Genomic DNA, 18,306 nt, shown 5'->3' on the forward strand with positions numbered 1-18,306 from the left:
TCAAATGTTGTTTTTTTTTAAGCCCCCGCAACAAACAGATGGGGGCATATTAATTTACCCATGTCTGTTTGTCCGTCCATCCATTGGTCTGTCTGTCCGTCCGTCGTCTGTCCATCTGTATGGATTACACACAGGATCATTGCTTGTCTGGCTGCCTCTTTGTACAGTTTTTTTTAGCTACATCTAAAATGTTTTACAAGACATTTCTATACATGATGAAGGTGTGCAGGGCCAAAGGATTTTGATTTTCGTGAAATATTACGGAAATTGGTGATAGTTACACTTGGTCATTTTACTCAGAAATATATGGATCATGGCTTCTCCGGCTATCTCCTTGTACAGTTTTTGAATTCATCTTAAATATTTTACAGGATATTTCCATACATGATGAAGGTGTTCAGGGTCAAAGAATTTTTATTTTCATGAAATATTACAGAAATTGGTGATAGTAAGACTGAGTCATTTTCATCAGAAATAGGGCTGTATGGCTTGTCCTGCTATCTCCTTAAGTAGTTTTTGAACTACATCTAAAATATTTTATGCAGGATGTTTCTACACACTGATGAGGAGATTTTTTGTGAGATATTTTGGAACTGGATGATAGTTGGACTTTGTAATTTTTATCAGAAATATACCCCAAGCAACAAAGTTAGGGATTTGTTATAGGGGGAATTAACATTTTTTATATGTCATTGCAAGTATTTTTGCAGTGCTTAGCCTGACATACCAAATATTTACTGCCTAAGCCAACAGTACATAACCTTTCTGAATCTGCAAACCATTTCTTCATACAAAAAGGAACATGTTCTTAATTTTGCAAACCCAGCGAGTGGGGGTATCATTAGTGTCTTACAGACACATTTGATTTATTAAAAAAAAATCACTACTGACAGATGACACTGGGGCTCCTGTGAAAAACAGGGCTTGTAGTTTTCAGTACAAAAAGCTCTGTACTTATAGGCAAGTTTTTTGCAAAGAAAATATTCCAAATTTAGGGTGTTACATGCTCTAGTTTGGGGTCATTCTGTGAGTATATTGCAATCATCTTGTCCATATTTAAATCCCTAACACATATCTAATTTACCAATTTCTATTGGATGGAATGCTTAGACATTTAGACTATTTCTTTTTCATGATGAACTGTACTGTGTCTCTCCTTTCTAGGTTTCTTGCTTATCTGCTTGCTTTTTATTGCACAATATAATTTGACATTAATGGTTGAATAGGGTTATTCTTAGTATCATGTAGCTTGCAAGATCTTGTTGAATCTGTTTTTATTGGAACAGAAGCAGTTTGATGAACTATTGAGTCAGGTACATTTTTCATATCTTTAGTCAACTGTTGATTCTACCAACTTCTGCATATAAAATGAGCCTACTATAACTCGATCACTGAGGGGGACTGTAATATAATATGTAAATTGAACTAAGTAAATTCTGTTTTTATTCAATTATTTGATATTTTGATTAATAACAATGTTTAATCTTATAAACATCACACTTTAAGATGACAAACTTTTTTAAAAGAAAATCTTACAAAATAACAAAAATGTTCCACTGAAAAGGTTGGTTTGATGAGTGCAAAACGAAAGTGAAAGTAGAGAAAAGGGCTATTTATAGTTCAAAACTACTTTTCTGTCCGATCTTCATGGACTCACCCTATTTTCTTTGCAGGAAATTATTTTTTTCATATGTCTTTAGAAATGCTACATAAGTGAAAGTTTTATTGAATCAATTTACATATTTTTTTTAAAATCCTAAAAATATGCACTTCACTAGAGAAGTCTATGGGAAAATTAATACAATACTGAGACCATGACTTACATGTATTATATTCCATAATTGTTGAAAGAGTTAAGGTTCTTTTGGGATCTATAATGTAAATTCATGAAACAGGTGTATGGTTTATATTAGTTCAACTAGTTATATCAAATAACTGTTATAGGTTGATATAGTCCAGTTTATAGAGGTGTCCTGTTTAAACAAGGTTTCCATTTTACATTTTGTGTATTCTGTAGAGTAACTACTGTTTATTGGGTATCAATTTTCATGATATTAGGGGTTCAAAACTTCAAATCTATATTGTCAGTAACATTTAGTGTGAAATTTCCTTTGTTAAAAAAAAATAAAATTCACAAAATTAAAATCCTCAACTTCTAGTTTGTTTAATTCAAGGGTCACATGTGTACAGAACTCCCATTTTCATACCATGTTTACGTTTTCCTTATGATCCTTTCAAGTGAGGCACATATGGGTAAAGAATTATCATTTGACACTTAGCTCTAGTATAAATTGAATCTACTGGTACTGTTATTACTTTTATTTATAGTGAAACCTGTCTAAACCAATCACCCTGTAAAGTTGATTCAGTTTAGACAGGTGTATAATTACAAAAGTTCCAAGTACATTTAAACTGATAAAAAACATTTAATTGTGTCTGGTTTAGACAGGTTTTCATATTGTTCAGGTTCAGTTTTGAAAGGTTTTACTGTATTTTTTTTTCACTGTCCTTCATGCCTATTTGAATGAAGAATTTCACTCAGAGATAGTCCTTATGTTAAGATGATACTTGAGTTGCATGGTACTAACTAACACCTTCAAAGGATAATGTGTGAATAATCAATGCATCAGCACATCTCCCATGGATTATAGGTCTGCCTAGTTTGTGGAAAACAGGTCTGATTAGCTTATATATGGTGTTGTTGTATGGTTTAAAATTTTGCAATATTCAATAACTGTTAATATGTAGAAAAATAGTCTGTACGTAGGCTTCAGTTGCTGGAAAAAAAAACAATCTATGTACATGTAAATGATAGCTTATCATCGTTTGTGAAATTGCGATTGAAATAATTCTAAGCATTAGTGTACAAAGGAAAGGAACAATTATAAACATGATATTTATAAAGGGACTATAGAAAGCTTCTAATTTTAACAGATTACTGAACAGGTAGCATTTTTTTAGGAGGTGAAAGGTTCCTTACAGACAATATTGGTTGGGTACAGGTGCCGTCCTTTTTTATTGTTTTTATAGACACCATGCCTTTGTTTATCAATTTTCCCTTGAAAGATGTTGATGCTGGCATGATGTGACCTCAAATTTGCCCCTAACATACTAGAGTGTCCTTTTTCATCAGGATTACTCTGCCCTTTTCAAAAGCTGTAGGGAACGCTAAAAAGGTTGTATAGATATGACACTACATGAGAAAATTACCTCTTACATTCACTATATTACATATACCTGTTCTAGTTAAATCAGTTTATTTTTTGCAATCAGTCTTGCACTACCACATGATGGTGACTTGCACTTTACTGAAAATTGATCACATCATTTAGGAAATAAATAATCATTAAATTAAATAGATTTGGCCTAAAGGTAAACTTACACACCTGTCGAACAGGTAAAATCATATCTAATTAAAGGTATTGATAAACTTTGAAATATATCACTGTAATAAGAGATAAAAGTTGAATTAAAACTGGATTTGTGCAGTTTAGTATATATATGAAAATTTATGGGATAACTTCAATGAGAATAAGTTTAAAAGTAGTGTGCTGTATGATATGGGTCTTTGTATACCTTTATCCTGTTAAATAGAAAAGTTAAATGTTTGTGCAAAATGGATTCATCATTAGATTTAAAGTAAGGTAAATATCACTTTTTGTAGTTTATGCATTAATTTGTTAAGTTTATGCAAAAGTTAGTAAAATGCTTCCAGCTGGAAGAATTATTGTGCAAGAAATGGACATTTTAAGTACCAGTCCATATAAAATTCAGACACTGCCCATATTAAAGTGATTCATAGTGAAGAAAAACCCACCGAACAAACAATGCTTTTTCAATCTACATATGCTATATTTTTACTTAACAGTTGGCCTTTCCATATTCAGATCTGTACTTTTGAGAAAACCACACATTTATCTCCCACTAAAATCAACCAAATCAAACCAAATCAAGAACAGTAACTCTTGCAGAGTGTTAATTTCATGTACAATCTATATACATTTTATCTAAAGAGCGCAACACCCAAATGTAAAACTATGACTGGTTATGTGGTCTGTAACTGATTCTGATTAAGAAATAATAATGAATTCGATGGGTTTTTGACATGCATGAATCACCTTCTGTCTGATTTTTATAGACTGCAACTTAATATGATATTCAAGGCAATATTAGCTGATGAATATAAGTAAAATCACAACCTATAGTTGTGGATGATTTTTATACTCTGGGGTCTTATGAGATAGAGGCATTATGGTGCAGTACCTGAACTGATCCGTGCAATTAAAATCGTGATCGGTCATTGATCACTGATCAGTTTCCGATCAGTCATTGATCGGTCAAAGAGATCCATTAAACCGGTGATCGCATCATGTGACCACAGAGCGGTCAATATAATTTACGCTTTCCCAAGTATCTTTGTCATTTGTACTCGTGTTTACAAGATGCAGTAGATTAAAACATTAATTTATACTTTTAATTTACATTTGTTTTATTTTTAACAAATCATCCGTCATTTTATATAACAAAACTGCGATCAGATCAGTCACTGGTCATCGATTATCGATCCATCAGCGATCAATCAGTCAGTGGTCATAGATCTGTCAAATCGTTGCGCAGATCGGTTCAAGGACTGTATACAAATGTCCCTCCCTTTCCATCCATCTGGCAGTTTGTCATCTGTTCATCTATCATTGGTCTGTGTAATTTTAGTGAAAAATTTTGTAGTCTGTTACTGAGTTAAGGAAAAGGGGGATTTCTTATCTTAAAAACATTTATCAAGTTTACTTCAAACTTTACACAAGTGTTTGATATAAAGTTTTCATCTAAAATTTAGACTAAATACTTCAATATTAGTGAATATCTATTTTTGTTCCTGAGTTATTGAACTTATCCTAAATAAAATGAGATCTTTTTCTTGTATCATATCTCAGAAATACCTTCTCTGAGTATACTTTTTGAAATATTGGTGTTGAAAATCAATACAGATTGCAATTTGGAGTTGAAAGCCTAATGAATGAAGTGTAGAGAATGGCAAAATTCAAGATATTTAGGATCAAATCTATAAAACTCAATACTAATTACCATTATGAGTAAACATATCTGCTTGTCTCATCAAAAAATTTCTTACATAAGCCTCACCTCTTATTCTAATACAAATAGAAACAATAAAATTCAAATTTTTGTTCGTGATGTACTGTGAAAGTACTTTAATTCATGGATACCAATTTTCGTGGATAAGGAAAGAAACACAAATTTGTGGTTTTGAGGTTTCCAGTATACACTTCAGTGGAAATCTCCTTTTCGTTGGGAACCAAATTTCACAGTTTGGCCTACCCACAAAAACCACAAAAATTTGTACCCAACAAACAATAATACTTTCACAGTACATGTAGTGAAATGTCATAATTGAGATAATAAATGAAGGAAAAACAACAAAAGCGTAGAAGAAAAATGGATGAAATACAAAACAATGCCTTCATCATGTTTACCTTTTGATTTATGAATAACTGCTGTAAATGTACTAATTCTTGCTATTTTTGCGCTGGACAGAAAATCACATAAATAGTATCTGCGAAATTTATTTTCAACACTACATAATACTAATTACTTTTTTGAAATAGTGAAAACTGGCTCTGGCAAATATGTTTACTTAACAGAATCTGCAAAAAAAAATATGTTTACATCATACTGAAATTTTTTTTTAAAAAAACTTTCACAGAATCTTTATCTTACCCCACTCAATGAGTGGATGGTATTTTAGAATCACCTTGTCCGTCTGTCCTTCCAAATTTGTTACAATTGTCTCAGTTCCCAATGGATTGATACTGGATAGATTTATTTCAAATTTGGTGTTTGGCTTTATATAGAAGGTGCTTATGCTGTAAGCAATTTTAGGCGCTGTCAAATGTTAACTTCCTATGGGATTTTAGCATACTTTCATCACAAAAATCTTGGCTCCCAATGGATGGATTGGTTTCAAATTTAGTTCGTTGCTTTATATGGATAGGGCATTTTAGGTGCTATTCAATTCCGTCTTCCTGTATGAGTTGAGGTATATCTAGCACAAGTTACTTAGTTTCATATTCCCATTGTAACCTCCCACTTAAGATTATGATCTAAATAAATTTAGGGGGCAAGGGGTACAGGAGGTATCAAATAAGTGAGCAATTATCACAGTTTTTCTAGTTTTCGTGGTTTTGTTCCTTAAAAAATCAATTACCTGGGTACCTGTAGATTATATAATTGCCGTATGAAATGTCAATATATACACCAGCTGGTAAGAAATTTTCAAATATCTTGATATCAACTGAATCAATGGTACCTAATCCAGGACTAGTTTTTCAATACATAAAAAAATGGACTTTTCTCTCTTCTTGACTTACTTGGTTTTTATTAGTCTCCAACTTGAAATGAATTTACAAAATAGACCCTCGTCTTTGACTTAAAGGGGGACTTGATCCAGAACTAGTTTCTCAAATACCCAAATCTTAAGGACTTTAGTATTGATTCTTTAAAAAGCATTAATCTTTTTGAAGTACTCGAGAGTCGTTCAGATAAGGTTGTAAACAGATACATCTTATACTAAGATAGACATGTACTTTACATATTTGAATAGCCCCATGGTAATCTAGTGTTCTCCATTATAAAATCTGACCACGAATAAAAATTTAATGTAAATAAACTTAATAAATGTTTGTATTTTGATAGGGTAGGGTGATAAATGTAGTAATAATGGTGACAAAGTTTTAGTGGGGGGAGGGGCTGGTTACTTTGGTTTAGTGGGGGGGAGAAGCTGGTTACTGATATAGTAGGGTGATAGATGTAGTAATAATGGTGACAAAGTTTTGTATTGTGTCTCTTGATCTAAGCTTTGTTTTGTATTGTGTAAGAAATAAGTATTTCTGGTTGGTTTAGTGGGGGGAAGGGCTGGTTACTGATATGTTTTAGTTTGGGGGAGGACTGGTTACTGATATTTTTTAGTGGAGGGAGGGGTTGGTTACTTTGGTTTATTGGGGGGAGGGGCTGGTTACTGATATGTTTAAGTGGGGGGAGGGGCTGGTTACTGATATGTTTTAGTGGGGGAAGGGGCTGGTTACTTTAGTGTAGTGGGGGAGGGGCTGGTTACTGAAATGTTTTAGTGGGGGAAGGGGCTGGTTACTGATATGTTTTAGTGGGGGAGGGGCTGGTTACTGATATGTTTTAGTAGGGGAGGGGCTGGTTACTTTAGTGTAGTGGGGGAGGGGCTGGTTACTGATATGTTTTAGTGGGGGAAGGGGCTGGTTACTTTGGTTTATTGGGGGGAGGGGCTGGTTACTGATATGTTTTAGTGGGGGAGGGGGCTGGTTACTGATATGTAATGACTACCTTAATGTATTGATATTTTAGACAGATTCAAATAGCATGAAAGTACTTTTGAACTGCTATGATTAATGATAGTGAGAATTTTATACGCCCATATTTTTTTTTACAATAGTTGAAATGGTACTCTTTTAACCTTTCAGTCTTTCTATTCATCAATAGGTCATACTATAACCCAAAATGTTTTAATGCTGTTCAATATTTTCTGTCAGAGTTATGGGACTTTTTAACACACCACCCCCTCCCCAAGGTGGTGGGATGGGTCTGGTGTACTATGTAATTTCTGTAACCAGTTATTAGCTAAATACAATTATTTTTTATAATGATACAGCATATCTGACTGTCATTACACAAAAATTGAAGTATTCATGCATGCATTTTGGCTGTATTTATCAGAACTTATCTAAATTATTTAATTTGCCAGGGTTAATGCCCTTTCTTTAGCAGACGTATGATAACTAATTGTTTAGCGAACTCATGCATGTAAATATTACAGTCAAGCATACTCAGATATGTTCTTCATTAATCATTCAGGTGAATAAACTATCAAAAATAATTTAGACCTTCAGGTCACCATTCAATGTCCTGTTATATATTTACTACCAGTTTCTAGTGTATTCAAACAATAAAACATTCTCAGAAAGAAGTACTCTAGCTAAACTTTTTTAGGAGTTTGGAGTACAGTGAAAATATAACTGCAAGACATCACTCCCAAATTTTGATAGTGCTAAAAGAAAGGAGATTTGCTTTCAAACTCTTAATATATTAAGTATATGTATTATTCTATATTACATCACCTATAACCCCATTCCTTATCTCAGGAAGACACACATTGTTGATTTGGGACTACTATACCGTCAGCCTGGCCCTGTGTTCAAGTGACACTAGTTAATTACTTACAGTATCACTGCATTTAATTTTGATAATTGTACATTTGAAGGTTCACGCACTTCTGTAGGTAGTTTTGTTTGTTGGTGATGGATTTGGATTCCTATTTCGATTGTATTTATTTTGAGTACTTTTTGTAAACAACAATTTTTTTATTTAGATCTTTCTGTGTATTTGACTCTAATATTGTTGATGAGAGGTTAGTCCATGAAACATGTGTACAGCATTTCACACTTTGCAATATTCTTTTATATTTAGTACATTTTTGTACTATAAAGCATGTTTATAGTCAGGATTAAAATAGAACAAATTCAATTATTTTGAATTTTTGTTAGAAGTAATATGAAAGAAAATAAAAAAAAAAACTTAGTTGATCAATTTTGTTTGTTTTAGAAATTGAAAGAATCAAAACAGAGACAACATCGGCAGTATTAGAGAATCTATCCCCTGGACATGTATACATCATTACTATTATGGCTGTCAACAGTGTAGGTGCTGGAGAACAGTTTGATTTCCATGCTGCTACAGGTAAACTTTACATACAAACTCAATGGGGCAAGTAATTAAAGTGTATTTTCTTCTGTATGTCTGACTGTCTGTTTCTGCTTATAAAGATAAGTATCTTAGCTTTTTTTTTAAGAGATAGAAAATTCATGAATCTTGGTATGACAATAGTCTGTTTTTTGTATGAAATTATGAAGATAAATGTTACTGATGATTTGAAAGACGAAAAGGAAAATGAAATTATAAAGATAAATGTTATTAATGATCTGAAAGAAAAATTCTAAGTACAGAACCAGTGTGGGGTCAGCATACTTTATTGTTTTCTAAAGCCTTGATGGATTTTTTTATTTCATTGCTAAAGAAGATGTGATGTAGACAAAAAATTAATTATATCTACTCATATTATAAAATATTTAAAAAAATTAAAAAGTGATGAAATTTGAATTGGCTACCTTTTTTTGTTTTGAGGAGGCGGAGGGGGCGGGTTGGGGTTGGGGGAGGGGTGTATGAGAGATTCAGAGGTACTGCCTTGCATACTTTGAACAATGACCATTTAAAATACTGCAAAGTAGATACATGGAAATGAGTTTAGATCAAACAGACTAGATTATTTTTTCCAGTCTTGTTGCCTACAGTACCAACAGAACCTACAACAGAGGAAATAATGACAACAGCAACCTTTACAACAGGGAACACTTTAGGGTCAAAGGGAGATAACTCATTCCTGTCGTCTGCTGTATTTGGTGGTATTGTCACAGGATCAGTATTTGTTGTCATGGTGATTATACTGGTTACCTGTTTATGTATCAGAAGAAAAAGACAAGACCAAAGTAAATATGGTTAGTTTTGAAGTAAACATGTAGTTAAGTTCATTGGTCATCATTGTCCATGGCTGAATTTGATGCCTATGATAATAAGGACTTATGTGATTATTTCATGTTTAGGCCTATAAGCCCATTGAGTTTTGAAAGTTTACTCATGTGAAAGATCCAGAATCATCTAGAAATTTTATTGGACTACCTACACTAAATACTACTGAAATTGGAAATAATTTTATTACAGTGTATTACTAATAATGCTTCTAAAACTTATCGTTGGAGTTGATTTATTGGATACAAAAGTCTGTCATTGCAGTGTCATCTTGTAAGGGAAATAAGCGAAAATTCATATGCTGAAAATCCTATTTCAACCATCTTGTATATTTTTTGGGGGCCAATTTAAAGTATATCAGATCCTTAATTTTATTTGGCCATTTATCTCCGCAGAAGCATAGCATGTCCAATTTGCAAATACTATCTTTCTTTTCTTTAAAATCATCTAGTATGTATGCAAAGTAAACCTTTTGGGATTTTTTTGTGAATAGTGGTATAATTAAAAAAAAAATGCAGAAATGGAAGATGCTAGTGAATGTTTAACAAAGATTTTTTTTATTAATTGAAATTATAAGAATTGACTAAATAAGATGTTAAAATTTGTCAGGAAGTTAATATACATGTTGATATATTGTAAAATATAGACCTTTCAAATCAGTTAGATTTAGATATAATGTTACATGAAAGGAAGTCTTGTATACTATTTAATAAGACCACAATACAACTTATTTTATCAACCCACTTAATGCAATGGTATCATTTTCCATTATTAATTGTATTCAGCATACTTATTATCTACAGTGAAATCTGTCTAAACTGAACACATTTTAGACTTTAAAATTTATTCAGTTTAGACAGGTGTTTGGTTTACCAAGGTTAAAAATATGTTTAAGTGTAAGTATTTGTAAGAATCAGGCAAGATGGGAAAAATCAGAAACATACACTGTTCTGACAATGTAATGTCACTCAAGGATACTTTCTCTATTTGAAAAAAAAACCATTTATTTGATCTCTGTATCACTGGCTTTACTCAGAGGTTTTCAATAGAATGTTAGAAAAATGAGGTTTTTGACTGAGTTATCTGCCCCTGAAATGTTCATTTTCAGTGCATTTCAATGAAATTATAACTCAAATAGCCAAAATGATATGGAAAATATTCTTTTTACCTTGATTCTGATGGTGCAGATTGTCAAATTACACTATCAAAATGATGGTTTTTTTTTCATACCATGTTTCACCCACTGCCTGATTTTTACGAAGACTGCTACTTAAATATATACAGGGAGTTAAAAATGTGTCTGGTTTAGTCAGGTTTTCAGATTACTCAGGATTTGGTTTAGACAGGTTACACTGTATATGATTATGAATGACCCATTTATTAAGGATGTGATACTGCAGATCAGGTTACATGTAGAACAGGGAAGTTCCTGTTTCTTTCTAATAAATCTTAATACCTCAGGTGTGTCTACAGCTGAATGAGGAAAACTTAATATTTTGATGTGATTTTTTTTTGTGGTGTATAGTTTTCCTACAATAGATTTCATTGATATAATGGAAAATGCTGCTTTTCTAACTTCATGTAAGAATTTGGAGTGATATTTTTAAATTTGTTTTTGATTTCTAAATTCATATTTTTAAAGTTTTGTGTACAGAAAATTTAATATATCGAACAATTTTTATATCTTTTCTATCAATAAAAATTGGGATTTTCTTTAACTGAAACAGAATTAATTAATTTTTTTTTGCCTATCAGATGTTTTATATGACACCTATAACACCAGTCATTTTTCTCTTTTTCAGCAAAGAATCCAGATGTTTTTGGAAATATAGATGGCAACAAATCTTTAGGGTAACTACTTACTTTAATGATTATAGCTTTAGAAAAAGAAAAAAAAAATGATTTGCTATTAAAGAGTATTGTAGTAAAGTTATGATTTATTGGAGTCTGACCCATTAATGATCACTGATCCATGACCCATCCGTGATTATATGATCACATATCCATGACCAATCCATGATATATTTTGACAGATTAGATAGCTTATCACAACTCCTCCTTAGCTTTTCATTGGATTTGCAATTGATTAATATGCTTGAAAAAATCTTGTTCTATGCCTGCTAAGGTAGATAATTCCTGTTAAGAGGGAGATAATCCAACTACATGGATTTACATGTTAAAAAAAAAACGACTTTAAATGGACTTAATGAAAGTTTTAGCAATGGTTAGGCATAATTGTTGATGTGCATAAAAGAAGATAACCATTGTATCAAAGCTTTATAGACATGTAACTACCTTTCCTGTGTGTCATCTTTAATATTTCCTTCATAGTATATATATTCTATTGATATAATTTTGTACTATTTAGAACAAAAGACAGAGGAGCCGTTAGGAGAATAGACTTCACGGGAGAACATACTCAGTATGGGTCAAACAGTAAAACGGAGAAGGTATTTTTCACTAAGAATATCTCTAAAGATTTTAGATTGGTTCTTCTTGCACAGCTGAAGAATGATATGAATTTATTGTAAACCTGAAAGTTTTGTAATATTTATACCTCACAAAGAGGGGGTATGTCTTAGATTCACCTTTTTCACCTGCCAATCCGTCCATTCATCTGTTGAAGTTTCGTATCAGTGGATTTCAAATTTGGTATGTGGCTTTATATAGATGGGGTATACATTGTCAAAAATTTGTGTTGCTGTCTGATATCAACTTTCTGTATGCGTTGGGGTATACTAGTATACCTAGCCAGACCATGTGTGCAACGTCATGTTTGTTATTGTAGAAGATGCAACTAGGATCAATTTGTGGATCATAATAATTCACATTTTGAAAATTTTTGATGGAAATGATGAGGATTAAAAGTTAAAAAAAGATATTTTTCATATTGCAAAAATGATGCTTCTGGGAGTTTTCTGCAAAAAGGGTTTTTGCTATCCCCCCAAAAATACAAATTGTGGTCATCTCTGAATATATTGGCAGTACTGTTTCCACTAAAAACTTTGGAGTATGTACCAGGTGCACCAGTAGGCAAAGCTCACTCTGCTTTTCTAGACACATCTGCCCAGTTGCTCATATGATGTCAAATCTAATGATTTTGGGATGCATGCATATACATACATATTGTATTTTAGACTTGATCTCGTATTATCTCATATTTTACCTATTGTAGTTAACAACTGGTTGTATAAATAATTTTACTGGTTTTATTGTAGGATAACCAGAGTGCCCATGTGTCAGCTTTAGAAGTTCCTGATAGAAAACTGTTGAAGAATTCAAACACTTCTATACATGGTAAGTCTACAGGTTTCTTTAATCTCCTACTGGGGGAAGCCAAAGATGACCAGTTTAAGGTTCCATTAATCTATCTGTCCTTGGTCCATTTCATACCCAGATGTATGGGCTATTAAGATATTTGATTTTAATGTAATAGATCTATTTAGATGAATTGTTGATTGAAATAAGTTTTGATGGAGTTAAATCCTCTGGTTTAGTATTTTTTCATGAAATTTTCAGATGTCTGGACTTTCATTAAGCAATTTGAAATATGGGCTTATATTTAGATGAGCTACATATGAAATTTGAATTTTTGTTTAGTCTAATTGTACCACCCCACAAACAAAGTTTGGGGGTATATAGGAATTAACCTGTGTGTCTGTTCACATTCTTGTAAGCTCGACTCTTCCTAAACCGCTCAAGGGATTTTGATGACATTTTATAGGAATGTTGAGCATCATAAAGGTATATAACTACTGTCAATGGACTTGTAAGGGAGATAATAAAACTGTAAGGTGATACATTGAACTACATTTGAAACGGGGTTATTCACTTTGTGAACTTGCTCACAGTATTTCTAGTTCTTCCTCAGCTTTAGTCATTCTAATGAAATGTTATGATTTTTAAACAAAAATAGAACAGAATCAGAATAGACCCAAGAGAAACAATCCAATGGCAAGATGAAATGGTAAATACTGAATAATTTCCAAAAATGACCAATTTTAATTTAGAGAAATACAGTATTGTGTTTCAGTTATCAATTTGATTTGCAGGTATAGAGAACCCAGGGTACAGCGAGGGAAGAGGGGGAGACACAGAATCAATAGCTGTCTCAATGACATTGTCATCAGAGGATTTACTCTCACAGGTATTTTCGGAAGCAATGGGAAAGGGGTTAATAGGTATTAGAAATTTTGTGATGAAAAAAGGTGAAGGAGACAGACACCGTTGCCACTGTAGAATTTACCATACATGTCGTAAGGGCATGATTAAGTAAGTTACAGGGACTTGTGGTAAAAAGGTGTGAAGAAGGTCACATAAAAATGTTTGGATTTGGTAAGAGGTTTCTTCAATAGTTGGAGTTGAGTAGGGAATAAAGTTGATTAGATACTTAAATTTAAAAAAGATAACTCATATGGAAAAGGTCTTTATCTGTTATTTATGGTCGTAACACATAATTTGAAGACAAAGTGGCCATTTGACAACATATAAAAATATCATTTGTGATGATATGAACAAGTAAATCTTTCATTACTTTAATGATTCTTTTCAATTGCAGGGGGGAGCTAGTCTTAAAAGGACCAGCAGAATGAAAAGTGAAAGTGCAGCAGCTATTGCAGTTATGAGGAACAAGCGGTTGCCACGGTTACCAAAATCCATGGATGACACAGACACTTTAATCAATCATGATTCAGTGGTAGTATATACAGAAAGAACGGCGCTGTAACAAAGTAAACAATTTTTCCATCAGTTTTACATGTGAGAAGATTGTAATTGGAAGTTGACAAAACTGGTTTTCTGCTGTTTACTGAAAATTGGCTTATAGTAGAAAGAAAGTGTTCAAATCCAAATGTTGATTATGCTTTTTTAAGTTGTGAGATGAGTGAGAAGTTGAAAAGCAAACATTTTTGTGCTGTTGCACGTTAATTATGTGCTTTTATGGAGAGGTTTTCTAATTATGTGATGCCACTGTTGATGAGTTCAAATTATTTTCAAAGTTTAATGTTGATCAATAATTTGAGAACTAAATGAGTTGTTTGACTTAGATTTGTGAACAAGATTTATCAATGCATTATGAGCATGAAAGTTCATGTTTTTTGTGGAATTTAAGTGATCCGTAAAGATTTAATGTTGTAGAACAGTACTATAACATAAGGTACTAAGTTTTTTTTATATTTTATTTTTAATTGTGAAGGATAGACAGTGTAAACTGTTATGTTTGTGTGTTTGGTACTTGTAGTTTTTCCTCAGTGCAGTTGGGATATTTGCGGAATTTGCACAACTCAAAATCCTTATTTGGTCATTAGTAATGAAATGCAGTTTTTAATGCAAGGATTTTTTAAAATAATATACAGAATTATACTCAATTCAACAATTTAAGAAGAAAACAAATTAATTTTTTCATGAAGTTACATCAGCGTATAATGGCTCACAGTAAGGGTATTCAGACAATATGTAAAATGAATAGATATATATAGTTTTTGGTATTAACACTAGAGGCCTCAAGAGCTTAAATACTTCAGAGGTCAAGAAGGTTACTTCCAAATGCACTTAAATTTTAATTGTTGGGATTGTATTTCTTCCATTTCTAAATTGTTGTGATAATTATCACTTTGTCTCAAAACAGTTGCAAATTCCTTTTATATGATGTAATTTTTACCATAGCTTTAGATACTCTTGATTTATAGATTCTCCTGTAGTAATGAGTTATTTAAATTATTTCTTCACTGGAGATGGTAATACTAAGATTTTCAACATGTAGGCTTAAGTGAATCATCAATAAATAACCTGAAGGAGAATCCTTTTTTCCCATGAAATTTGTAAAAAACTTGGAAAATGTAAAATGGTGGGAAAACTATTACAGAAATTTAATCACTGCCTGATAGTTCAAAAGTCACATGTATTTTTAATCACTGTCTTAGAATGGGACAAAATACTTTTCATACTGTATCAGAGTATTGTTTTTAGTCTGTATTTACAATATTTGATAGATAAAATCTGTAATGTATAAATGTAACAGCAAAGCTGTCATTTTAATAGGTGGGAGAGTTGTTAAATTTACTGATGCTGCTAAAATAATTCTCCCTGTGACAAGACTAGGGTTTTCATGACTTCTTGTTGGGTTTATGACCTAAAAAGAACAAAGCTAGTTAAGCTACGTGTATAATTTTTTCTCAGCACAAAAACAAAACTATGTAAGAAAATCCTTCACTGGCATTCTAGATAGAGTCTTTATTATATATCCCCAGTGATTTCATCTGATGTTTAAATGAACCTTGCATTTGATTAATTAAATTTAGTGCATAATTTACATAGAAATTCAATTAATCATCTTTAAGAATTTTATTCATCAACATTATTATACATTTTAATGATGCTTGAGCAAAAATAGTCATATTTTTTTTTAGTAGAGGAAAAAAGGGGTAGATAGGGACGGAGGAAATTGTCATACTTTTTTTTGGTCTTACAGCAATATTAGTGTTAAATTCACAATCATTGTTTGTCTTGTGTACATTGTTGATATTTACGATAGAAACTATGCAGATTGTAAGTAGTATGTAAGAAAAATGAAATGTTGTTATTGTTTTCTAAGGCATCTTTACATAGTGATACAAGTTATGTTTCCATTGTCATTCATTGAAGACCCATGGGTGGCCTTTAGCTGACATTTTTCATCCCGGTGGGGTTGTTGTTCCTTTTAAATATTCGCCATATCCCTTCTTGCTATATGTTAAGAACACTACTATCAACAATTTCAATTTCTCCATTTTCCACCCAACACAGTGGAGTCACCATTTCAAAATGTGTCTGTAGCTTACTTTTTATGACTGCATGCAACATATATATCATGATTTTTATACATATCATTTCAAAATAATTGAAAAGTATTGAAATACAGAAATATTTTCTTAGTTTCTGCTTTAGCAGAGACACGGATGAGTCACAGTGAAGAAAAAAAAATGGTTCCATTGTGGAGAGAGGAGAACTTAAAATTTAGGTTAATACTTGGTTATCTTACTATAACACTGTTTGGAGTGTGACTTTCCATGTCAATACACATCTCTTTCAATAAAGGAAGAAAATTAAACCCTTGAACAGATATCTGACTCCACTGAAGATTTCTTCATTATACACCTTTATAGAAAAAAGAGCTTTTTTGGAGGTAGAAGGAGTTAATATGATTCACACTATCAGTCTGTCTGTCTGTAGGGCATTATTAGGGAAGCTTTGAGTTCAATCAATGAATGAATGTTTTGCAGTTCCATACACTCAATTGAAATGAATTTTATCGTTTTAAAAATGAAGAGTGTTTCATGGTACAGTGTAACTTGTCTAAATCACTTATTGAAGTCCTTCTATATCAATTAACGTATATTTTGAACTTTGGTAAACTAAACACCTGTCTAAACTGAACAAAGTCCATAAGGGGTTAAGTGTAGATAGATTTCACTGTATAAATAATTATTTTCAGTTGAACAATTTGTCACACTTATTTTTCTGTTTGGAAAACTCTAAAATTAATGCTCATGTTATATACATGAACATAGTACTGGTTGCCTTGGACTTTTATCACATTGTAAACCTGCCTTTATTTGTTGTTAAATGTTAGTTTTCTGACTTAGAATGTGTCAATATGTATTTATAGTCATTGCAAGAATTACATTGTTGTTGTAGTCAATTATAATACTCAGGTTAGAAGATTAGCGAGTGTCTTATGACGCTGTGTCAAGTGATGGCATTTAGCTTTTTAGAAATAGACAAGTTTAGAAACTAGTTTCATGACAGACTATTTTGAGTACTGTAAATTCTGTATTACTGCATCATTTTTATTTTGGCAAAAATTTTCATTATCACGAAAATATAAATGACTTTTTAGGTAAAAAATAATTTAATCACAAAAATAAAGATATGCAGCGATTTCTTGAATTGCAGTTAAAGGACATATGGTAGTGTATTTATACATAGACCTTTACCTAAAGTGCCCTTTATCCAGTATATTAACTTATAAACAGATTACAGACCACACCAATTAGCTAAGTAATGATTGAATCGGTCATTCATTCACTAAGTAAACATAGAAAAAGTTGAAAAAAGAATTTTTTAATTGTCAAAGCTACTTTTATGGATATGAAAAAATTCACATCAGTTTGTAAAATGTTCATTACAGGTTGAAATCAATCCATGCAAAATATTTTTACCATATTTTTTATATGGGAACACCATAGTTTTTGTCAGCCATCTATAATTCTGGTACATTATAGTAGCTACAGAGAATCTGATAAAGCATGTTCCCTATTGTCAGTTATGCTAGAAGTATAGGTTATCATGTTTTCACTTCACCATATTTTCATTTTCCAGATTTTCAAAACTGTGAAAGGGAAATAACTCAAGATTCATGATTGTGATGCAACACTACACAGTTAGGTGTCTTTCATAGATGCTCTTAATCAAAATTATACGTTTTTGTGATCATTTATGTGATATTTTTTATGTGTTCACATTTACTGTTGAATAAAATATATAGCAAATGTTTTTATTTCTCTATGAAGTGGCTTTTTTGAAGACCTTCCTTAGGTCTCACTAACCACTTCCGGGTCCAATGGCCACCCCTATGTAGTACCATAAACACACTGAACCTAGATCCAAGCATTGTAAGAGCATTATTTGTGTGTATCCTGATCAAAA

The 18,306-nt window shown here is 32.0% G+C and overlaps 1 protein-coding gene across 1 annotated transcript in view; it reads left to right on the forward strand.

Annotated features, from left to right (window-relative positions):
- LOC148611874 (contactin-4-like) overlaps positions 1–18,149 on the forward strand; it is a 54,644-nt gene extending 36,495 nt beyond the window's left edge. Inside the window, exons 26-32 of the mRNA XM_088592841.1 lie at positions 8,641–8,775; positions 9,372–9,590; positions 11,424–11,472; positions 11,990–12,071; positions 12,840–12,918; positions 13,674–13,768; positions 14,180–18,149. Of these exons, the coding sequence (XP_088448967.1) occupies positions 8,641–8,775; positions 9,372–9,590; positions 11,424–11,472; positions 11,990–12,071; positions 12,840–12,918; positions 13,674–13,768; positions 14,180–14,347 (827 nt within the window). The 3' untranslated portion in view covers positions 14,348–18,149. The remainder of the gene's footprint in view (positions 1–8,640; positions 8,776–9,371; positions 9,591–11,423; positions 11,473–11,989; positions 12,072–12,839; positions 12,919–13,673; positions 13,769–14,179) is intronic.
- Positions 18,150–18,306: the final 157 nt, after the last annotated feature.

The sequence above is a fragment of the Perna viridis genome, chromosome 7 (assembly GCF_037379345.1).
Source record: "Perna viridis isolate PV_CMFRI_1.1 ecotype Kerala chromosome 7, ASM3737934v1, whole genome shotgun sequence".
In the NCBI taxonomy this organism is placed as follows: Eukaryota; Metazoa; Mollusca; class Bivalvia; order Mytilida; family Mytilidae; genus Perna; species Perna viridis.